At 34.6% G+C, this 18,457-nt stretch overlaps 4 protein-coding genes across 5 annotated transcripts; all 4 read left to right on the top strand.

Moving 5' to 3' along the window:
• The first annotated feature begins 157 nt into the window (after positions 1 to 157).
• On the top strand, positions 158 to 6,114 carry LOC113861935 (mannosylglycoprotein endo-beta-mannosidase-like). 2 transcript variants are annotated; one of them, XM_027495049.1, is made up of 12 exons: positions 172 to 415; positions 525 to 663; positions 816 to 1,043; positions 1,183 to 1,241; positions 1,449 to 1,497; positions 1,879 to 2,109; positions 2,828 to 2,997; positions 3,114 to 3,318; positions 3,869 to 4,534; positions 4,643 to 4,870; positions 5,138 to 5,583; positions 5,629 to 6,028. In XM_027495049.1, the coding sequence occupies exons 1-12, from the start codon at positions 267 to 269 to the stop codon at positions 5,927 to 5,929; spliced, it is 2,871 nt and encodes a 956-aa protein (XP_027350850.1). In that variant the 5' UTR covers positions 172 to 266; the 3' UTR covers positions 5,930 to 6,028. The 2 variants fall into 2 exon arrangements, with proteins under 2 accessions (XP_027350849.1, XP_027350850.1); XM_027495048.1 differs by having other exon boundaries at positions 158 to 415; positions 5,138 to 6,114.
• Positions 6,115 to 8,099: 1,985 nt separating this feature from the next.
• On the top strand, positions 8,100 to 10,132 carry LOC113861131 (pentatricopeptide repeat-containing protein At3g05340). The gene has a single exon (XM_027493748.1). It carries the CDS (start codon positions 8,100 to 8,102, stop codon positions 10,053 to 10,055), a length of 1,956 nt encoding a protein of 651 aa, XP_027349549.1. The 3' UTR covers positions 10,056 to 10,132.
• A 469-nt stretch (positions 10,133 to 10,601) lies between these two features.
• LOC113863313 lies at positions 10,602 to 12,377 on the top strand. The gene is made up of 6 exons (XM_027496849.1): positions 10,602 to 10,883; positions 10,960 to 11,075; positions 11,168 to 11,247; positions 11,331 to 11,414; positions 11,509 to 11,617; positions 11,843 to 12,377. The coding sequence occupies exons 1-6, from the start codon at positions 10,680 to 10,682 to the stop codon at positions 11,982 to 11,984; spliced, it is 735 nt and encodes a 244-aa protein (XP_027352650.1). The 5' UTR covers positions 10,602 to 10,679; the 3' UTR covers positions 11,985 to 12,377.
• A 1,475-nt stretch (positions 12,378 to 13,852) lies between these two features.
• Positions 13,853 to 18,200, top strand: LOC113863720 (kinesin-like protein KIN-14S). Its single transcript, XM_027497397.1, has 11 exons — positions 13,853 to 13,919; positions 14,480 to 14,631; positions 14,758 to 14,854; positions 14,951 to 15,214; positions 15,364 to 15,643; positions 16,028 to 16,189; positions 16,423 to 16,638; positions 16,728 to 16,765; positions 16,993 to 17,156; positions 17,245 to 17,358; positions 17,460 to 18,200. Exons 1-11 carry the CDS (start codon positions 13,853 to 13,855, stop codon positions 18,198 to 18,200), a joined length of 2,295 nt encoding a protein of 764 aa, XP_027353198.1.
• Positions 18,201 to 18,457: the final 257 nt, after the last annotated feature.

The raw sequence follows: 18,457 nt of genomic DNA, 5'->3' as shown, positions 1-18,457 counted from the left end.
ATAAGAGTGTAATCAATATTTTATCTTTAATAAAAAATTGTTATTAATTGTTTCAACTACATAATAAAGATTACTAAGGAGGTATTTTAATATTGTTAAAGTGTCTATGAATAAAAGTTGACATAAAGTAAATCTCTCTTTCATTTATTGTTAACAGTAGCACTCTGTTTCTTGTGCGCATGGACAAGAAAGAGTAATCGTCACCGGTCAGTGACAGTAACACACCGACAGAAGGAAGGACCCTCTCCGGCGATCTAGGCTGGCCGATGGCGGAGCAACACCGCAAGAGCACGCTGGATTCGGGGTGGCTCGCCGCCAGGTCCACCGAAGTCAAATTCACCGGAATTCAACTCACCACTACTCACCCTCCGTCTGCTCCCATATCCCCATGGATGGAAGCTCTCGTTCCCGGAACGTAATCATACAATTACCATTTTCCGTTTCAGAATTTCATTATTATTATTATTTCTCCTCATTGCTTACTTGGTCTTGGTTCTCTTAATTGACTTCACTCCACGCAACAGTGTTCTAGCGACCTTGGTCAAGAACAAACTCGTGCCTGATCCTTTTTATGGACTGCAAAATGAAAAAATCATAGACATTGCTGATTCTGGAAGAGACTATTACACATTCTGGTTCTTCACAACCTTTCACTGCAAGCTTGTGCGTCTTCTTGTTGTTCTTTCCCATTTTATCATTGAGCTCTTGAAATCTGTGAATTGTGAAATTAATTTTCAAAACATAAACACTGATATCATGTGTCCTAATAATAATCTTATTTTGAATATAAAATTGTGGTTTATTTGCTTTTGCAGTCAACCAATCAGCACTGTGATTTGAACTTTCGTGGAATCAATTACTCTGCTGATGTGTATTTGAATGGTCATAAAATTGTCCTGCCAAAGGGAATGTTTCGAAGGCATTCCCTTGATGTCACAGATATTCTTCATCCTGATGGTACAAACTTGCTTGCTGTTCTTGTTCATCCTCCGGATCATCCCGGGACAATTCCTCCTCAGGGAGGACAAGGTGGTGATCATGAGGTCGGAAGTTGAATTCGTAATTCTGATTTGTTAATTTTATCCCTTTCAATCAGTTAAGATTAAGACTACTGTGACAGAGGAAGAGAAATGATGGTTGCCACTGAGGCGTGTCTAATTCATTTTCTTTGTTCTATTGTAGATAGGAAAGGATGTGGCCACACAATATGTTGAAGGTTGGGATTGGATGGCTCCTATAAGGTGACATTGTTATTACTTGTGTTTCTGTTTTTATTAATAATATATTTAATTTTTCTCTAAACTAAAAACCTATTATTCTTCTTTGTAGAGCTTTTTGGGCATTACCTGTTGACTGTTTAAAATTTGTTGAAGAGAATTGGAACTATGTAGAAGCCATGTAAAGCAAAATGTATCTATGACTAATGCATGTGTTACATTTGATTGCAGAGATAGGAATACTGGAATATGGGATGAAGTTTCTATTTCTGTTACTGGGGTGAGTTGCATTAATTGTTCAGTTCATTCCAAAGTCTTTCCTATTATATTTTTAATCACTTAATGATTTTCCGTTGAGACCATATTGAGGCCTTTCGTTCCTCATCCTTCTCTGTTTGATGCATTGTTGGCTCTGATTCTTTTGTAATTCGTGGGTAAATATTGTTGAACTCCAAATCTAATTATATGTTGGTTTTATAAAATATGCTCTAAGGTGAGACTGAGAAGTCTGGAAAACAAAACCAGGATATTGCAGTCCATACAATCAATAAATCTGATCAAACATTCTTTACTTTTTTTTTTTCTTTTTTTTCTTTTTTTATATAGAAGATGGTTCTTCCATCTGTTCCTTGGATGATTTCAGTGTCTGTGTGTCGTGCAGCCAGTAAAAATAATTGATCCCCACTTGGTTTCAACATTTTTGGATGATTATAAGAGAGCATATCTACATACAACAACTGAGTTGGAAAACATGAGCTCCTTGACTGCTGAGTGTTCTGTGAGTGTCCTAGTGACAACTGAACTTGAGGATAGCATTTGCTTAGTAGAGCATATTCAAACTCAAAATCTCTCAATTCCTGCAAAGTCACGGCTGCAATATACATTTCCTGAGGTCAGTGGCTGCATTCATCATTATGCTTATGACATGTGAAGAACTTAATCATTAATTCAAGACATCTTGATCGAAAAATTCGGAAATTAATCTATATAGCTTATGTCATGTGTTTGTGCTGTATAGGTTCATCTAACTTTTAGCTCTAATTTACTTTTAACTATTATTGAATTTAACAGTCATGTCCTGAGATTGTACTGTAATCAGACAGCATTTAATACACTGCTGATTGTTTTAGGTTCAAATTACCCTAAATAATAAATGGCTGTTTTATATTTCTTTACTTATCAAAGGAACAAAGGTTCAGGTATGATGGGGGAAATTTGAAGATATATTAGCTATTGTCAGGACATTGGCTCCATAATTTGTAAGTTATTACTTAATGTCCTTCTTTTCTGGTTATGCTGATGTGTATGATCCAAAGAAACAATGCTGACAGCAAAACCTTAAAGTAGCCCAAGTGATAATAGGGAAACCCCCCTTTTTTACATTGAACACATGCAATCCTGGATAGATAAAGCAACAAATCAAATAGAAAAGTTTAAAGCAAACCAAGTGATCACAGGGACAACCTTTTTTTTTCTTTTACATTGTACATATCCAATCCTGGATAGATAATATTTTCTAGCATCTTTTTACTACTGATCCTGTTAACTTGCATGTATTGGGGTTTAAGTTTCAATTATTCTTTTTAAGTGCTAATGATCTGAATTCACAGCTTCTCTTCTACAAGCCCAATTTATGGTGGCCCAATGGAATGGGAAAGCAATCTTTGTACAATGTTGTTATTAACATCGATGTTAAAGGATTTGGTGAATCTGATTTATGGAGCCATCACTTTGGATTCCGCAAAATTGAGAGTCATATTGATAATGCTACTGGTGGAAGGTATGGTGACTTCTCATATTTCTACGATGTTATAATTTTCTACTGTTTTAATAAAATTAATTCAAACTTTAAACTGTTTCTGTATATGTTTTCACTGCATATATCTTATTTTATAGGTTGGTTAAAGTCAATGGAGAACCAATTTTTATTCGAGGGGGTAACTGGATATTATCTGATGGACTACTGCGTCTTTCAAAGAAGCGGTATAAAACGGATATCAAGTTTCATGCAGATATGAATTTTAACATGATTCGTTGCTGGGGTGGTGGACTGGCAGAAAGGCCCGAGTTTTATCATTATTGTGATTATTATGGCCTTCTGGTAAGTTGTAACTGCTACCAGATCCTCATTTTTGCTTATAATTTCATGTCAGTGTTATTTTCCTTTGTTATATTTTTTAATGAATTTATTGCATTAATGCTGCTCTGTTGTGTGCATTTATGGTTTGTTTATGTTCCTTTCATTCCTGTGTACTTATGAGTGGAAACAGCAGTTTGTATAAGCTTCAATGACTCAATCACCAGTCTAAGAGTAGGCTCATCATTGCTATTGACTATTACTTATTATTCTCTTAATGTTTGGTCTTATGTAAGGAAGGGTGGGGATTCGATTTAAATTTTCTTTTCCAGAAACCTATTATTTTGTTTATGGTTTCTTCAGTGTGTTTTTTAATTGAATGGTCAGTTTCCATTATGAGGTGCGCTGCTTATTAGTGCTGCTCCTGCTACAGCTAAGACGAAATGGTGCCACAGATTTAACTGATTTAGAAGCTTGTACAGCTTTACCAAATAATCCTTGGTCCCATCCAATATTACATTAGTGGTAGAATTGGTTTTGAAAATTGATTGAGTTACTGGCTTAAATTTTGTAGGTATGGCAAGAGTTTTGGATTACTGGGGATGTTGATGGACGTGGTGACCCAGTATCTAATCCAAATGGTCCACTGGACCATGACCTTTTCTTGTTTTGTGCAAGAGACACAGTCAAGCTTCTAAGGAATCATCCTAGTCTTGCCCTATGGGTGGGTGGAAATGAACAAATTCCACCAGATGATATAAATGCTGCTCTCAAAAATGATCTGAGACTTCATCCGTATTTTGAAAGTGTGAACATAAATAGCAAACCTGTTGGAGACTTGTCCCCAGTGTCAAAAGATCCTAGCCAGTATCTTGATGGCACACGCATTTACATACAAGGTTCAATGTGGGATGGGTTTGCTGATGGGATGGGGAATTTTACTGATGGTCCTTATGAAATACAAAATCCTGAAGATTTCTTCAAGGATAACTTTTATGATTATGGATTCAATCCAGAGGTTGGTTCTGTGGGAATGCCAGTTGCTGCTACCATTCGAGCAACAATGCCTTTAGAAGGATGGCAGATACCGATCTTTAAGAAACTTCCTGATGGTTATGTAGAAGTTCCAAATCCCATATGGGAATACCATAAATATATCCCTTATTCAAAACCATCCAAGGTTCATGATCAGATTCAACTTTATGGTGCTGCAAAAGATCTTGATGATTTTTGTCTGAAGGTAAGAGAAACCTTCATCCTGTTGGCCATTCGTGATGCATGTTCATTGTCCTATTTTAACTGATCTTCTTGTTGAAGTTGAAATTTAATTTTGGTGCTATATTCTTAGGCTCAACTTGTTAACTACATACAATATAGAGCTCTTCTGGAGGGATGGACTTCACGTATGTGGAATAAATATACAGGTGTATTGATATGGAAGACACAAAATCCTTGGACTGGTTTGAGAGGTCAATTTTATGATCATCTACTTGATCAAACAGCAGGTTTCTATGGCTGTCGATGTGCTGCAGAACCAATTCATGTACAGCTTAATCTGGCTACATATTTTATCGAGGTAATTGTCCACATAAAGTTCTAGTTTTGTGAGAAGATAACAGAAATAGAGACACCATTTTACCAATATGATAAATATTTTTTGACTCATTCTATGAAGTTAAAATTGATATAGGAAGCCAAAAGTGACAAGTTAAAATTATTGCAAATAACAAACCTGTGAAAATTGCATGATTCACAATTTTCTTTGCAATTTATTGTATGGTCCAGTTATGAAAGAATAGTTCATTAATGGTTTTGTATCTTTTTATCTTCCTCCGTTAAACAGGTTGTTAATACTACATCAGAAGAATTGTCTAATGTAGCTATTGAAGCTTCAGTGTGGGATCTCGATGGAACATGCCCTTACTACAGAGTTCATGAAAATATTTCTTTGCTGCCAAAAAAAGTGGCACCTGTTGCTGAGATGAAGTATCCAAAATCGAAAAATCCAAAGCCAGTCTATTTTCTTCTTCTCAAACTCTATAACATGTCGGATTATAGAATTATATCCAGAAACTTTTATTGGTTGCATCTTTCTGGTGGAGATTACAAGCTATTGGAACCATATAGGAATAAGAAAATACCTCTCAAGATAACATCGAAGGTTTTCATTGAAGAATCCATTTATAGTATTGATTTGCGCGTGACAAACACATCTAAAAGACCAGACTCTAGAAGTTCAACAACTAGGCTAAGTGATGGCTTTTATGGTACATATTCACTGGAAACTCTGCGTTGTGGGGCTGGAATCGAACACGAAACTGGTTGGTTTAAGAGGATACATAGATGTCTTACTGGGAATAGTGATGGTTCGAAAGTTACTGAAATAAATGGGCCTGATACAGGGGTTGCTTGCTTTCTTCATTTTTCTGTTCATACTTCGAAGACGGACTACAAGGAAGGGGAAGACACAAGAATTCTTCCTGTTCATTACTCAGATAACTATTTTTCGCTGATCCCAGGAGAGACCATGCCCATTAATATATCTTTTGAGGTCCCTAAGGGTGTCAATCCTCGAGTTACTCTGCGAGGCTGGAATTTGGATGGGGGTCAAACTGTTCATGATGAAGTTGTATGACAATCTTGCCCCTAACCTTGTGAAGCGGTAAAGTGTATTTTACCATTAATAAATGCGTCAGAAAGAGAGACCCTCGTAGTTTTCATTTTTATTTGTTGGGTTTCTGTACTTCACTTTTTTTGTTTGGATGTTCTGAGAAAGAGAAAAGATGGAAAGGATTTAAAGAGGAAGGAAACTTAAAATATGTTTATTTCTCTTCTTAAAATAGTAAAGGAAATCAACATACTTTTAAACTTTTCTTTTCTTTTATTTGAATGATTTATATTAAAAAGGAAAATACTTAAATGTTTAATATTAAAAAAAACTGATGATAATTTATTTATAAATGATATTATTTTTTTATACGTTTTACTTATCTTCTTAAAAAAATATATTTTTCTTTAAAAATTAATAATTTTAAAATTACTATTGTTATTTTTTATAATTTTTTAAAAAAATTTACTTTAAAAATTAATATATTTTTAAAAGAAAGTAGAATGTAAAAGAGTAGAATGAATGAAAGAAAAATAAAATGTCGTAACAAAAAGGCTCAATCAAAAAACTAACATTCAAAGGTTTTAAAAATTTTCCTAACACTTATCTTCTTAATTAAATAATTTTTAAACAAAAGTTAAATTTTATTAATTCATCTTTTCTTTCTTCTCCTAAACATGACATCTAAATATCGTTGCCAAATGTGAGTAATAATCATTGCAATTGTAAATCGAATGATACACTCGTGCAGTCACTATAGATTGTATTCTTGTAAAGATCGGATAGTAAGCAAGTTTGGAATAGCTTAGAAACGGCGAGTCAGGGAACATCATAGCGTTACTAGATAAGCGGATGAAGCTGGTCTCATGGTTTCCCCTTGCTTCTTTGGCATGGTCAACAAATAACTCTTCCCTCAACTCGAACAAATGGTGCCACAAGTTGGGCTCCCATATCTTGAATTGCATAGCGGCTTATTAGAGAATTATTCCTTTGCCAATTCATATCTGTCTCACTAGCTGTACCCAACTTCTGTGCCAAGCATGGCCTGCCCCAGCAAGACCTATAATAAAAGGAACCAAACCCCCCCTCAAAGATATGCAATCTTAATCATATTACTAATATGTTTTCAAAATTCTTGCTCACTTCAATGTTAGAATGTTTCTTCTAAGACCATCTCATTGCATTGCCATTAACCATCACATCAAAATACTATTATCACCGTCCAAGGTCCAACAAATAGACATTAACTTTATTGTACTATAGGATCATATTAATTTTATTAATAGATAACAACATAAAATATTGTTGATAATGTATAAAATGGAACTATTTCTTTTTTTATATATTTTTAGTAAAAAAATGGACTATGTTATTTATCTAAGTATTTGTTATTATGCCCATTAACTTAAAAGGACATCTCATACTTTTTTAAATTAATGATTATAATTATTCTAACATCTTAAAAATTTAAAAATATTTATATATTTTTTAAAAATAGACCACTGATTACCACTATATATTATACATATTGAATATAATATTAATGATCATAATTATTTCATATATGAATAATATATAATATCTTTTTAATTTTGAAGATACTATAAAAATTACTATTTTTATAATACTTTTAAAAAATATTTTTATTATTACATCACTTATCTCAATTTTCTTTTTTTTTTATTTTTAAATTGTACAAAAAATTTATATGAATTTATTAAATAAAGAAAATTTCTTAAAAATATTACTAAGTGAATGATCAATTCAAAAAATGAGAAAGTTTTATCCAAAAATATTTTTTAGTTTTTATAAATAAATAAATATTTTAAAGTTTTTTACGATTATTATTTATTTTTACTAACTATTGAATAATACACATTTAAATAAATCATCATATGCATTTAATAGACAAATTTAAAAAAAGAAAACTAAAATCAAATTTAATTATATTATAAAGAGTGAAAACTATACAAACTTGATAAAAATGCATTTATCTAACTCTAGTCTCTTCTTTGAGCCGAATCACAAATCCTACTTTTTTTTTATTTCGTATTCCTCCCAAAAAACGAAAATTGCAATGAGCATGTTTGTTTTCCATTTTAAAACGACCCAAACTAGTTTTTTTTAATCCGCAGGGTTTAGAATTTTTCAGTTAACGGTGTCCTCTCCATCCTCCTCCTTGTTTTCCCTTTCATGGATGAAATCCAGATGGAAACTCAATTCTCATCTCCCTTCTATCAATATACCCTTCAACGTGAAGGCACTAACTTTTCAAAACCCACTTTCTGCAACCTCAAAATCTGTCCTCAACCATGCTGACTTGAGTTCTCTTCTCTCGGTTTGCGGCAGATATGGAAACCTTAATCTTGGTTCTTCCATCCATGCCCGTGTCATCAAGCAACCCCCATCATTCCATTTTGACAACTGCCCCCGTAATGCCCTCTTTGTTTGGAACTCACTCCTCTCCATGTATTCTAAATGTGGTGAACTGCATGATGCCGTTAAGCTTTTTGATCATATGTCTGTAAAAGATACCGTGTCATGGAATGTAATGATTTCTGGGTTTTTAAGGAACATGGATTTTGATGCGGGTTTTAGGTTCTTTAGGCAAATGAGTGAGTCAAGGACAGTGTATTCTAAATTTGATAAAGCAACTCTGACTACAATGTTGTCAGCTTGTGATGAACTGGAGTTCTCTACTGTAACAAAAATGATCCATGGTGTGGTGTTTGTTGGTGGTTTTGAGAGGGAAATTACAGTGGGGAATGCTCTTATAACATCATATTTTAAATGTGGGTGTTGTGGTCAAGGAAGGCAGGTTTTTTATGAGATGCTGGAGAGGAATGTTATAACTTGGACGGCAGTGATTTCTGGCCTCGCACAGAATGAATTTTATGAGGATAGTTTGAGATTGTTTGCTCATATGCGTTGCGGGGCCGTGATTCCTAATGCTTTAACATATTTGGGTGCACTCATGGCCTGTTCAGGTTTACAAGCACTGGTGGAAGGCTGTAAAATTCATGGCCTGCTCTGGAAATTGGGAATGCAGTCAGATTTATGCATTGAAAGTGCTTTGATGGATTTGTATTCAAAGTGTGGTAGTTTAGAAGCAGCTTGGCAAATTTTTGAGTCTGCTAAGGAACTTGATGAGGTTTCTTTAACCGTAATACTTGTAGCTTTTGCTCAAAATGGACTTGAGGATGAAGCTATCCAGATATTCTTAAGGATGATAAAATTGGGGATTACAGCTGATGCCAACATGGTTTCTGCCATTCTTGGTGTATTTGGTGTTGGCACTTCTTTGGCTCTCGGTAAACAGATTCACTCTCTAGTTATAAAGAAGAACTTGAGTCAGAATCCTTTTGTTAGTAATGGACTCATAAATATGTACTCCAAGTGTGGAGATTTGTATGACTCGCTCCAAGTCTTCTATCAAATGACTCAAAAGAATTTGTTTTCGTGGAATTCCGTGATTGCAGCTTTTGCTCGCCATGGGGATGGTTTCAAAGCACTTCAATTTTATGAAGAGATGAGAAAAGAGGGTATAGCACCGACACATGTTACATTTTTGTCTTTGCTTCACAATTGCAGTCATACTGGCCTAGTTGAGAAGGGAATGGAGTTTTTGGAATCTATGACTAGAGATCACGGGTTAAGGCCCCGGTCTGATCATTATGCCTGTGTTGTTGATATGTTGGGCAGGGCTGGACTTCTTAAAGAAGCTAAAAATTTTATTGAGGGGTTGCCTGAGAATCCTGGCATACTGGTTTGGCAAGCATTGCTTGGTGCTTGCTGCATACATGGTGATTCTGAGATGGGAAAATATGCTGCTGATAAACTCTTTTTAGCAGCACCAGATAGCTCAGCTCCTTACGTTTTGATGGCAAATATATATTCTAGTGAAGGGAAATGGAAAGAGAGAGCACATGCCATTAAGAGAATGAAAGAGATGGGAGTAGCAAAAGAAGTGGGTATAAGTTGGATTGAGATAGAAAAGAAAGTCAGTAGTTTTGTAGTAGAGGACAAAATGCATCCGCAAGCTGATATTATATTCTGGGTTTTGTCCGGGGCATTGAAACACCTGAAAGATGAAGGCTATGTTCCTGATAAAAGGTGTATTCTCTATTACTTGCATCAAGATAAAAAGGATTAATCTCTCTCTGCATTTATTCTGACGGTTCATTATCTAGTAAGAACGCTATTGGCTATCGGTGTTTATCCCTAAAATTAGCTAGCCTAGAGCTTTGTTTGTGTCGTGTGAACATTTCATCTGCTACAGGAATTTTATCTTCACATGATTATATACTATATATGGTTGCATGACCAATATTAAACTCCTCTTATGGTATCACATTCTCACTCAATATGTTTCTTCTCCCGCGTTCAACTATCATGAAGCGTTATACTAGGGAAGGGTTATGGATGAAAAAATCATACATCGAATGCCACGGCCAATCCTTTGTTTCGGTATTTGCAATTTGCATGAAAGAAATCCCTAATTAATCCAAAACTATTCCGTTGACTTATATAGAAGCAAGCTTGGAAAAACTAATTATAAGAGAAATGTTCATTTTTAATTTTTATAAAAATTATCATTAAAATAAACTTACTTAAACCCACACATATTGTTGAAAAAGGTATAGTTCCCAGCCATGTTTTCGCTATTTTCTTATTTCACATTTTCCTACCACAAAGTTCAATTAAAAATAAATAAATAGAAGGAAAAGAAAAGGGGGAGTGCAACACGCACCTTGCGACCACAAAAATAGTAGCGAGAATGAACAGCTTGAGCATAATGACAACCTACCCGTTTGGAAATGGCACTCTTGCGTTGTTTCCGAAGAACAAATCAATAGCGAGCTGCAGTTGCAGTTACAGAGACAGAGACGATGGTCCTCTATCAACTGCTTCAGCTTACACCGTCCTTGGAATCCATCCTCACTCTTCCCCCGCCGATATCAAAGCCGCTTTTCGAGCCAAAGTACCAACGCCATCTTTATTATTCATTTTTCATTCATTCATTCGCCGATTGAAATTCTCTTCTCTTCCTTGCGAAGGTGAAGCAGTTCCATCCAGACCACAATAGAGATCCCAATTCTGATACTATCATTCGTCGCGTAATTCAGGCCTATCGGCTTCTATCCAATTACACCCCTTCACAATTCATTCAAAGGTAAATAAATATATAAAGCTTCTCTTTTTCTTTTTCTGAATTCCAATTTGCTAGATTTTTATCATTCAATTGATTCCCTTTTTCGTTTATAGTGAATGCTTAGATCCTTTTGACACACCCGAGTGTGAAGCTTTTGATCTTTTCGTTAACCAGCTTCTCTGTGTCGGCAAAGGTACCATTACCATATATCACAACTCTGTTATATGTGTCACATTTATTTTTCATTACGTTAATTTAATTTAAATTTTTATGCAGCGTGTTCTAATTCCTGTGTGGAAAGAGCCCCTCATGCTTTCACCTATGACTCTTCAACTGGAACAGCACGTGCATCTTCTCAAGGTTCTCTTTTCATCTGTCAAGTTTTAAATGTGTTCTTCAAATAACATGCGTTTCATAATTTTATAAATACTGCTATTCTCTTTAAATATTTAAGGTCATGGGGAAGATTACCAAGTTCAATGTGCGGTTGGACAATGCCCTAGAAATTGCATTCATTATGTAACCCCATCACAAAGAATTCTCTTGGAGGAGCTACTTGATAGGTAACCTCATCCATCCACCAAACCCTTTCTTGTTGGGCTGTGGGATAATTTATCAGATTAACCGTCCTCATTATTGATGTATTGTTTCTCATATAAAACTCATAGGATACAAGGTTGCATGATTTTCCCATATATCTTCCTTTAGCATATGACATGCCATTAATTTCTGGAGTTTAATTTGTTCTTTTCGTTGATTTCTTGTTTCCATTTGATTGATGTTACCAGTATAGTGGATGCACCCTATGATACATCAGCTGAGGCAGACTTGCTCTATTCACTTATAACTAAAGCTAGGTTTGAGAATAACCGATATCAAAAGCCTAAGAAGCAACCTAAAGCTTCAAGCGAGCATGTCGATTGGTTTTAACATTTATGGGCCTATAGCACTGTGATTGGTGAGCCATGGTTTACAATACTACTACCACTAGAAGGCATAGCTATTTCCTAGATATCAGATGCTATTTTCTCTCAAGGATTGGAGCCTTATACCTCATTTCTTTGAAACATACGAGAAGAATATAAGCTACTTACAATTTCTGATGTTCTTTGTTTTATTTTATCTACCCCCTTTTTATATGATTTCAGTAAGGGATGGAGGAAGCAGGTAGGGGTGTCATTTCATAACACAACATATCTTGCAGTGTTGCAATGCAAGATGCCTGTTTTCAATGTATAAACAAGTTTATCTAACCGATGACAAATTAGAAAAGTACTTGTATGATTTCTACTATTTTTTTATTTTTTATTTTTTATGTCTTTTTTCGCACACTCTCTTTTACATGCATATGCCTTTGAAGTTTGAACTTTGGAATGTGACCTACCTTTCTAAGCTACTTTACAGTATAACTGGGAATTAGATTTTGAAATAGAAGAGAGGTGACCCTAAATATTTTTAAATTTAATTAAGAGAGTTAATAATATATATATATATATATATATATTCTTACCCCGTTTTTAGTGTGTATTTGCAATATTAATCTAGAATATTATAGAGGACTTTTTACTTCGATCTCTATTCTTTGTTTACCTTCAAAATTTTCATTATAATTCACTTGTTTAAATATTTACAAATAAATCCAAAAGGGTCAAATAACAAATGCATTTTCTTGTGTATTTAAAAATTTTAAGATAAATGTTAAAAGTTATAAAAAATATATTTTCTAATTAGCGTTGTCTTCAAACATTTTTTTAAATTTATCATTCTATCTATCCATTATTGTTATATAGGGAAATTTTCTTTTTTGTCTCCAACTTTGTCTTTTATTTTTCAAAATTCAATCATTTGATTCATTTCTTTATTCAAATAAAAAAAGTATAAAAAGGATAATAGTATAAATATAATTTATTCAACAAATTTCAGTTACAATTGTTTTCAAACATCGCAATTTTCCATTTGGCAATTACATTTGTTTTACAATAGATATTATAAATTTATAACCCACACGAAATCATCTCAATTATTACTATTATTTATTTTATCATATAAAATATATAAAAATAAATAAATTAACTCATACATATTGCCAATCAATATTAAATATTTGGAGAAAAATATGTCATCTATAATAATTTTATCCAACTTAAACAAAATTACTTATTTCAGCAAATATAAATGGTCTAAACAATATATATTTATGGATGATAACACATGTATCATTAAAATTAATTGTTTATTTAAAAAATGATTATTAAATCATAATGTTCAACTATTATGTATCGTGTGAAACCAATTAAATCGTGATAATATTTTACACATTTTTTTCTTGATCATTGGTCCAATTGAGTTATTTATTTGTAAAAAAAAAATTAACTTTGAGAAATTAAATTCTGAAAAAAAAAAAAGTGGTGTAGAAAACAAATTTTGGATATTTGTGTTGTTGTCCATTAAAATTGAGTGAGGCCCAGGCCCAAATAGTTGGTAGATTGAGTTTTGTAGCCGTTACAAATCCTTGTCCGATCCCAAAATTCAAACCCTTTCCTAAGTTTCCTTACCGACTAATGACCGTTGCTTTAACCACTCTACAGCGAAGCAAATTAGCAAAACTCTCTCTATCTCTCACGCGCTCACACACACACACACAGCTCAAAGACACAGTGCTCCTCTCATCTTTCTTTCTCCTTCAAGATCTGCGTTGTCATGGACGGTGCTCACTATTTCTCTCATTTCCCTTCTTTCTTCTAATTTCCCTTTCTCTTTCAGGAAATTTAACACATCGCATGCTTCTTGCAGATCCAATGATTGAGATGCTCACACAAAAATTTAATCAATTTGTTATTCACTGTAATTTGAAGCCCTCCTCAGGTTTCCATTCTTTTACTTCTTTATTATTATTATTTTATATTGGTTTTTTTTTTCAGTTTTCGACTGAAAAGAGAAGCTTATAGTCTAAATGTGTTGGTAATTGTTGGATTTTTCGCTTAATTTCAGAATCGCAGCCAAACATGGAAGATAAGGCTTGTGAAATAGGTTTGTCTTGGCGTCATTTAGTGTGTTTTTATGTCATCATTTATAATTTATTTTATTATTTTTTTTGTTTGATAAAATACACTATGCAAGATTATTTCTGAGACAATTCTATATCTTCTTGCTACTATTATAATCTATTCAGGAATGCATGCAACTTCTTTTTGGTTGAATCTTTTTGTTCAAATTTTCTAAATCAGTTTCCGCTTTTATATATTCATGCATCATGTGTGAATGTGATTAAAACCCAGTATATATTTAAAAAAGAGAACGTGATTTTGGGTTAAGATTTCACTTCTATCCCAAAAGGTAAGAAAGAAAGTAGAAGATAGACACAGAAAACTGGTTTCCATTTTGCTTCTGCCGTCTGATTTTTTTGGATCTTGGTGTGTCATCAGATAATGCACCAGCGCAATTCAATAACGAGACCCCTGAACCTGACAACAATGATGAGAATAGTATTTCCAATAGAATCCATGAAAGTTCTCCTGATCAGGGTCATACACTCCCAATATTGAAAAAGGTTCTTGACTTGAGTACCCAAGTTCAGGTAAATTTTGAATGTTAGTCATGTTTTGATCAAACAAGAATTAAAATCCATCCAAGTATTACTTCCGATCAAATTCCTTCTGGTTATTGCTTTCGTTGATGTTGGTTTTTATGCATCATGTATCAGAATTTGAAGAAACAACACGTAGCCCTATCTGATCAAGTAAAACTCACTATAGAGTCATTTCCAGGCCTGGATGTTTTGAAGTCTGTTCAGCTACTTGGTAAGGCTATAACATTAACCAAAAATTCAATAATAATGATATCTGGCTCCTTACAATTACTTTATACTGGATGTTTATGTTTTTGTCTGTCACTAGGTGCTGAATACGAAGTCTTGAAGAGAAAGTACCTGGAGGAGTCCTTTGAGCGTAGGCGGCTTTACAATGAAGTGATTGAACTGAAGGGAAATATCAGAGTTTTCTGCAGATGCAGACCATTAAATCAAAATGAAATAGCCAATGGATCAGCAGTGTCTGTGGTCAATTTTGAGTCTTCTCCTGATGAGCTCCAAGTCATTAGCTCTGATTCTTCTAAAAAGCAATTTAAATTTGATTATGTATTCAGACCTGAAGATAACCAAGGTACACGAGAAATTAAAACTTTTGCTGGTTAAGTGTTTTTTTAGGGTTTAGGGTTTAGTTTTTTTTTAAGCAGGTTAAGTTTTTTTTAGTGGGTATTTTTTTCTTATGCTGGTTCATGATTTATAATGTGCGGATTATTTATCATGCAGAGGCTGTTTTTACACAAACAAAACCTATCGTTACGTCCGTATTGGATGGGTACAATGTTTGCATTTTTGCATATGGTCAAACTGGAACTGGCAAGACTTTTACGATGGAGGGAACACCAGAGCACAGGGGAGTTAACTATAGAACCCTGGAGGAATTATTTCATATATCTGAGGAGAGACGTGGCATAATAAAATATGAATTACTTGTTAGCATGTTGGAGGTTTACAATGAGAAGATAAGAGATCTCTTGGTGGAAAATTCAGTTGAGTTTACTAAGAAGTGAGTTCTGATTCAACTTTAGCTATACTCTAATAAGCTATATAATGTAATTAAGTTTTCACTTTTACACTGTTTTACATGAGGCTAATGTAAGAAAATCTGAGTGCGGAACACATGTTGCTTTTGCAAGATATACTATAAAATTAACCATAATTTTTCTGAAAGACATTATTTACTTTAATTGATTATCTCTGTACCTATCTATCTTCTGTGGTAGCATAGTTGGGATTGCAAATAGCGGCTACTAACATAATGTCTTAATCTTCTTTTCCTCCCCCTCCATGGTCAATCCACTTCAGCGTGAAACTTTGATGTTTTAACTGTTTCTTACATGACATTATTGAAGTGGAGAACATATTGTAAGCTTTATCTAATAAAATGTAGGTTGGAGATAAAGCAATCTGCAGATGGAACCCAAGAAGTCCCAGGACTTGTTGAAGCTCGTGTTTATGGAACAAAGGATGTGTGGGAAATGCTGAAATCTGGAAACCGAGTCAGATCTGTTGGATCCACCAATGCTAATGAGCTTAGCAGTCGTTCTCATTGGTATGTTTGGTTCTTTTGGATAAAATCTGTGTTTGTTCATTTTATATTTTTTAAGTGCTTAAATAATTCAAATAGTAAAAGTAGCAGATATTTTACTTCAATATTGACAGGCATGATTCTTTGTATCAGTAAGTGTATTTCATCATTTGAATGAAATTATTGGGAAAGCCAGGAGTAGATATTACTTTTCATCATTGAAGATGATGACACTGGTGGTTTTATTTTACATGTAGTTTGTTGCGAGTGACTGTTTTGGGGGAAAACGTAATCAATGGCCAGAAAACAAGGAGTCACCTTTGGCTAGTAGACTTAGCTGGCAGTGAGCGTGTGGGGAAAACCGAAGCCGAAGGAGAAAGACTGAAGGAATCTCAATTCATAAACAAGTCTCTATCAGCACTTGGTGATGTAATATCAGCCCTTGCATCCAAATCAGCCCACATACCTTACAGGTAATTCACTTTTATCTCTCATCCCTAACATACTTTCCTACATTAAGGATTCTTTATCTCATTACTATTTGTATATTTTTTTTAAATAGGAACTCGAAGCTCACCCATATACTCCAGAGCTCTTTAGGTGAGGATTCATTTCCCAGCATGATGTGCTCCTTTCTGAACAACTCCTCAATGATTTTATTTACATCTAGTTCTTGGTGCTCTTCATAACTGATATTTTCATGGATTGAAAAAAAAAAAAAAAACATTAATTGGAATTTCAATTTCATAGCTGTTTTATTATTTTGAAAGGGCCCTTGGTGAGTGAATTTTCTCTATTAATGATGTTGATCTGGGATTGAAATGCAGGAGGTGATTGCAAAACTTTAATGTTTGTCCAGATAAGTCCAGGTGCAGCAGACTTAACAGAGACACTTTGTTCTTTGAATTTTGCCACACGTGTGCGAGGAATTGAGAGTGGCCCAGCCCGCAAGCAAGCAGACCTCACTGAACTGTATAAGTACAAGCAAATGGTATGCTACAATGTCTATCTTTTCTTTTAATAAGAGCAACAGTCTTTCTTGAAACTGGTTTTAAAATTGGGAATTTCATCACAAACAGGCAGAAAAGCTCAAACACGATGAGAAGGAAACTAAAAAATTACAAGATAACTTGCAGACAGTGCAGATGAGACTTGCTACCAGAGAACTCATGTGCCGAAATCTTCAAGAGAAGGTATAACCCATGACTGCTGTTATACATGCTATCATTAACTTAGAAAAGGTTTCATTCATTTTGAAAATATTATTCATCAAATGTGTGGTGATTCTTAACAGGTTCGGGACCTTGAGAACCAGATAGCCGAGGAGAGAAAAATTAGACTGAAGCAAGAAAGTAGATCGCTTGCTGCTGTTTCAGCTCAACCTTCAACAATGTCATCGTTAAATCACACAGCAGTTCAGAAAGCCACAAAGAAGCCACCACTGGATCCTTCAATAAGACCCCCACTAAGAAGAATTACTAATTTCTTGCCTCCCCCACCTGAGAGAAGGCCCTCACGTTGCTCTTCTGTAGATGGAAAAGAAAACATTGCCAGAACAACCTCGATGACTACAAATACACAAGTTGGCCTTATGAAACCAAGAAGAAGGGTATCCATTGCTGCAAGGCCCCCACCTGCACCATCAACAACACAGGTCTTTCAGCCTAGAAGGCGAGTTTCCATGGCTACACTCCATCCTGACTCAACATCTGGCATGTCAACAACTCCACTTCACAGCTCCTCTCAATTCACTTGTGCAAGCAGTGTTCAGCAATCACTGATAAGGAACCAAAGGAAAGCTCGATATTCAAGGTTGTTTGCTCCATTGCCAGAAATTAGAACTTCAGTTGAGACAACACCAACGTTGATGAGGAGCAGCAGTAAGTTTGCAGGCAGTCCAACACAGGTCGCTTCGCGGATGGCAGCTAAGCATCCAACTGTCCTTGCACTGCAACGAAAATCTTTAGTGTGGAGTCCTCTCAAGCAGAGAGGCTTGAAAAATAGTAGCAGAAAGTCATCAATCTTGCAGGCTTGAACTTGGCCTTCCACCAAAATGCATGATCTTTGTTTTCTCAAACACCAATAGCAAACGCCAGAAAAGTGATCAATCAATCACTATCACTCTTGCTATCTCGGCCTTCACCGAAATGTTGGCACTAAATTGATTCCTCGCGACAGAAAAAAATCAAATTGAATTTTGATGATCGAAGTGTTGGTTTTGTAAATTGAAATTATTTTCTTCTATAAACTCTACATTCCTATCATCGCCTTATACTTCTAATACTTGTTTTT

This window comes from Abrus precatorius, unplaced genomic scaffold, assembly GCF_003935025.1.
Source record: "Abrus precatorius isolate BTA unplaced genomic scaffold, Abrus_2018 Scaffold3, whole genome shotgun sequence".
Lineage (NCBI taxonomy): Eukaryota > Viridiplantae > Streptophyta > Magnoliopsida > Fabales > Fabaceae > Abrus > Abrus precatorius.
Note: the sequence above shows the minus strand (reverse complement) of the source record. Positions and strands in the feature narration are given on the sequence as shown.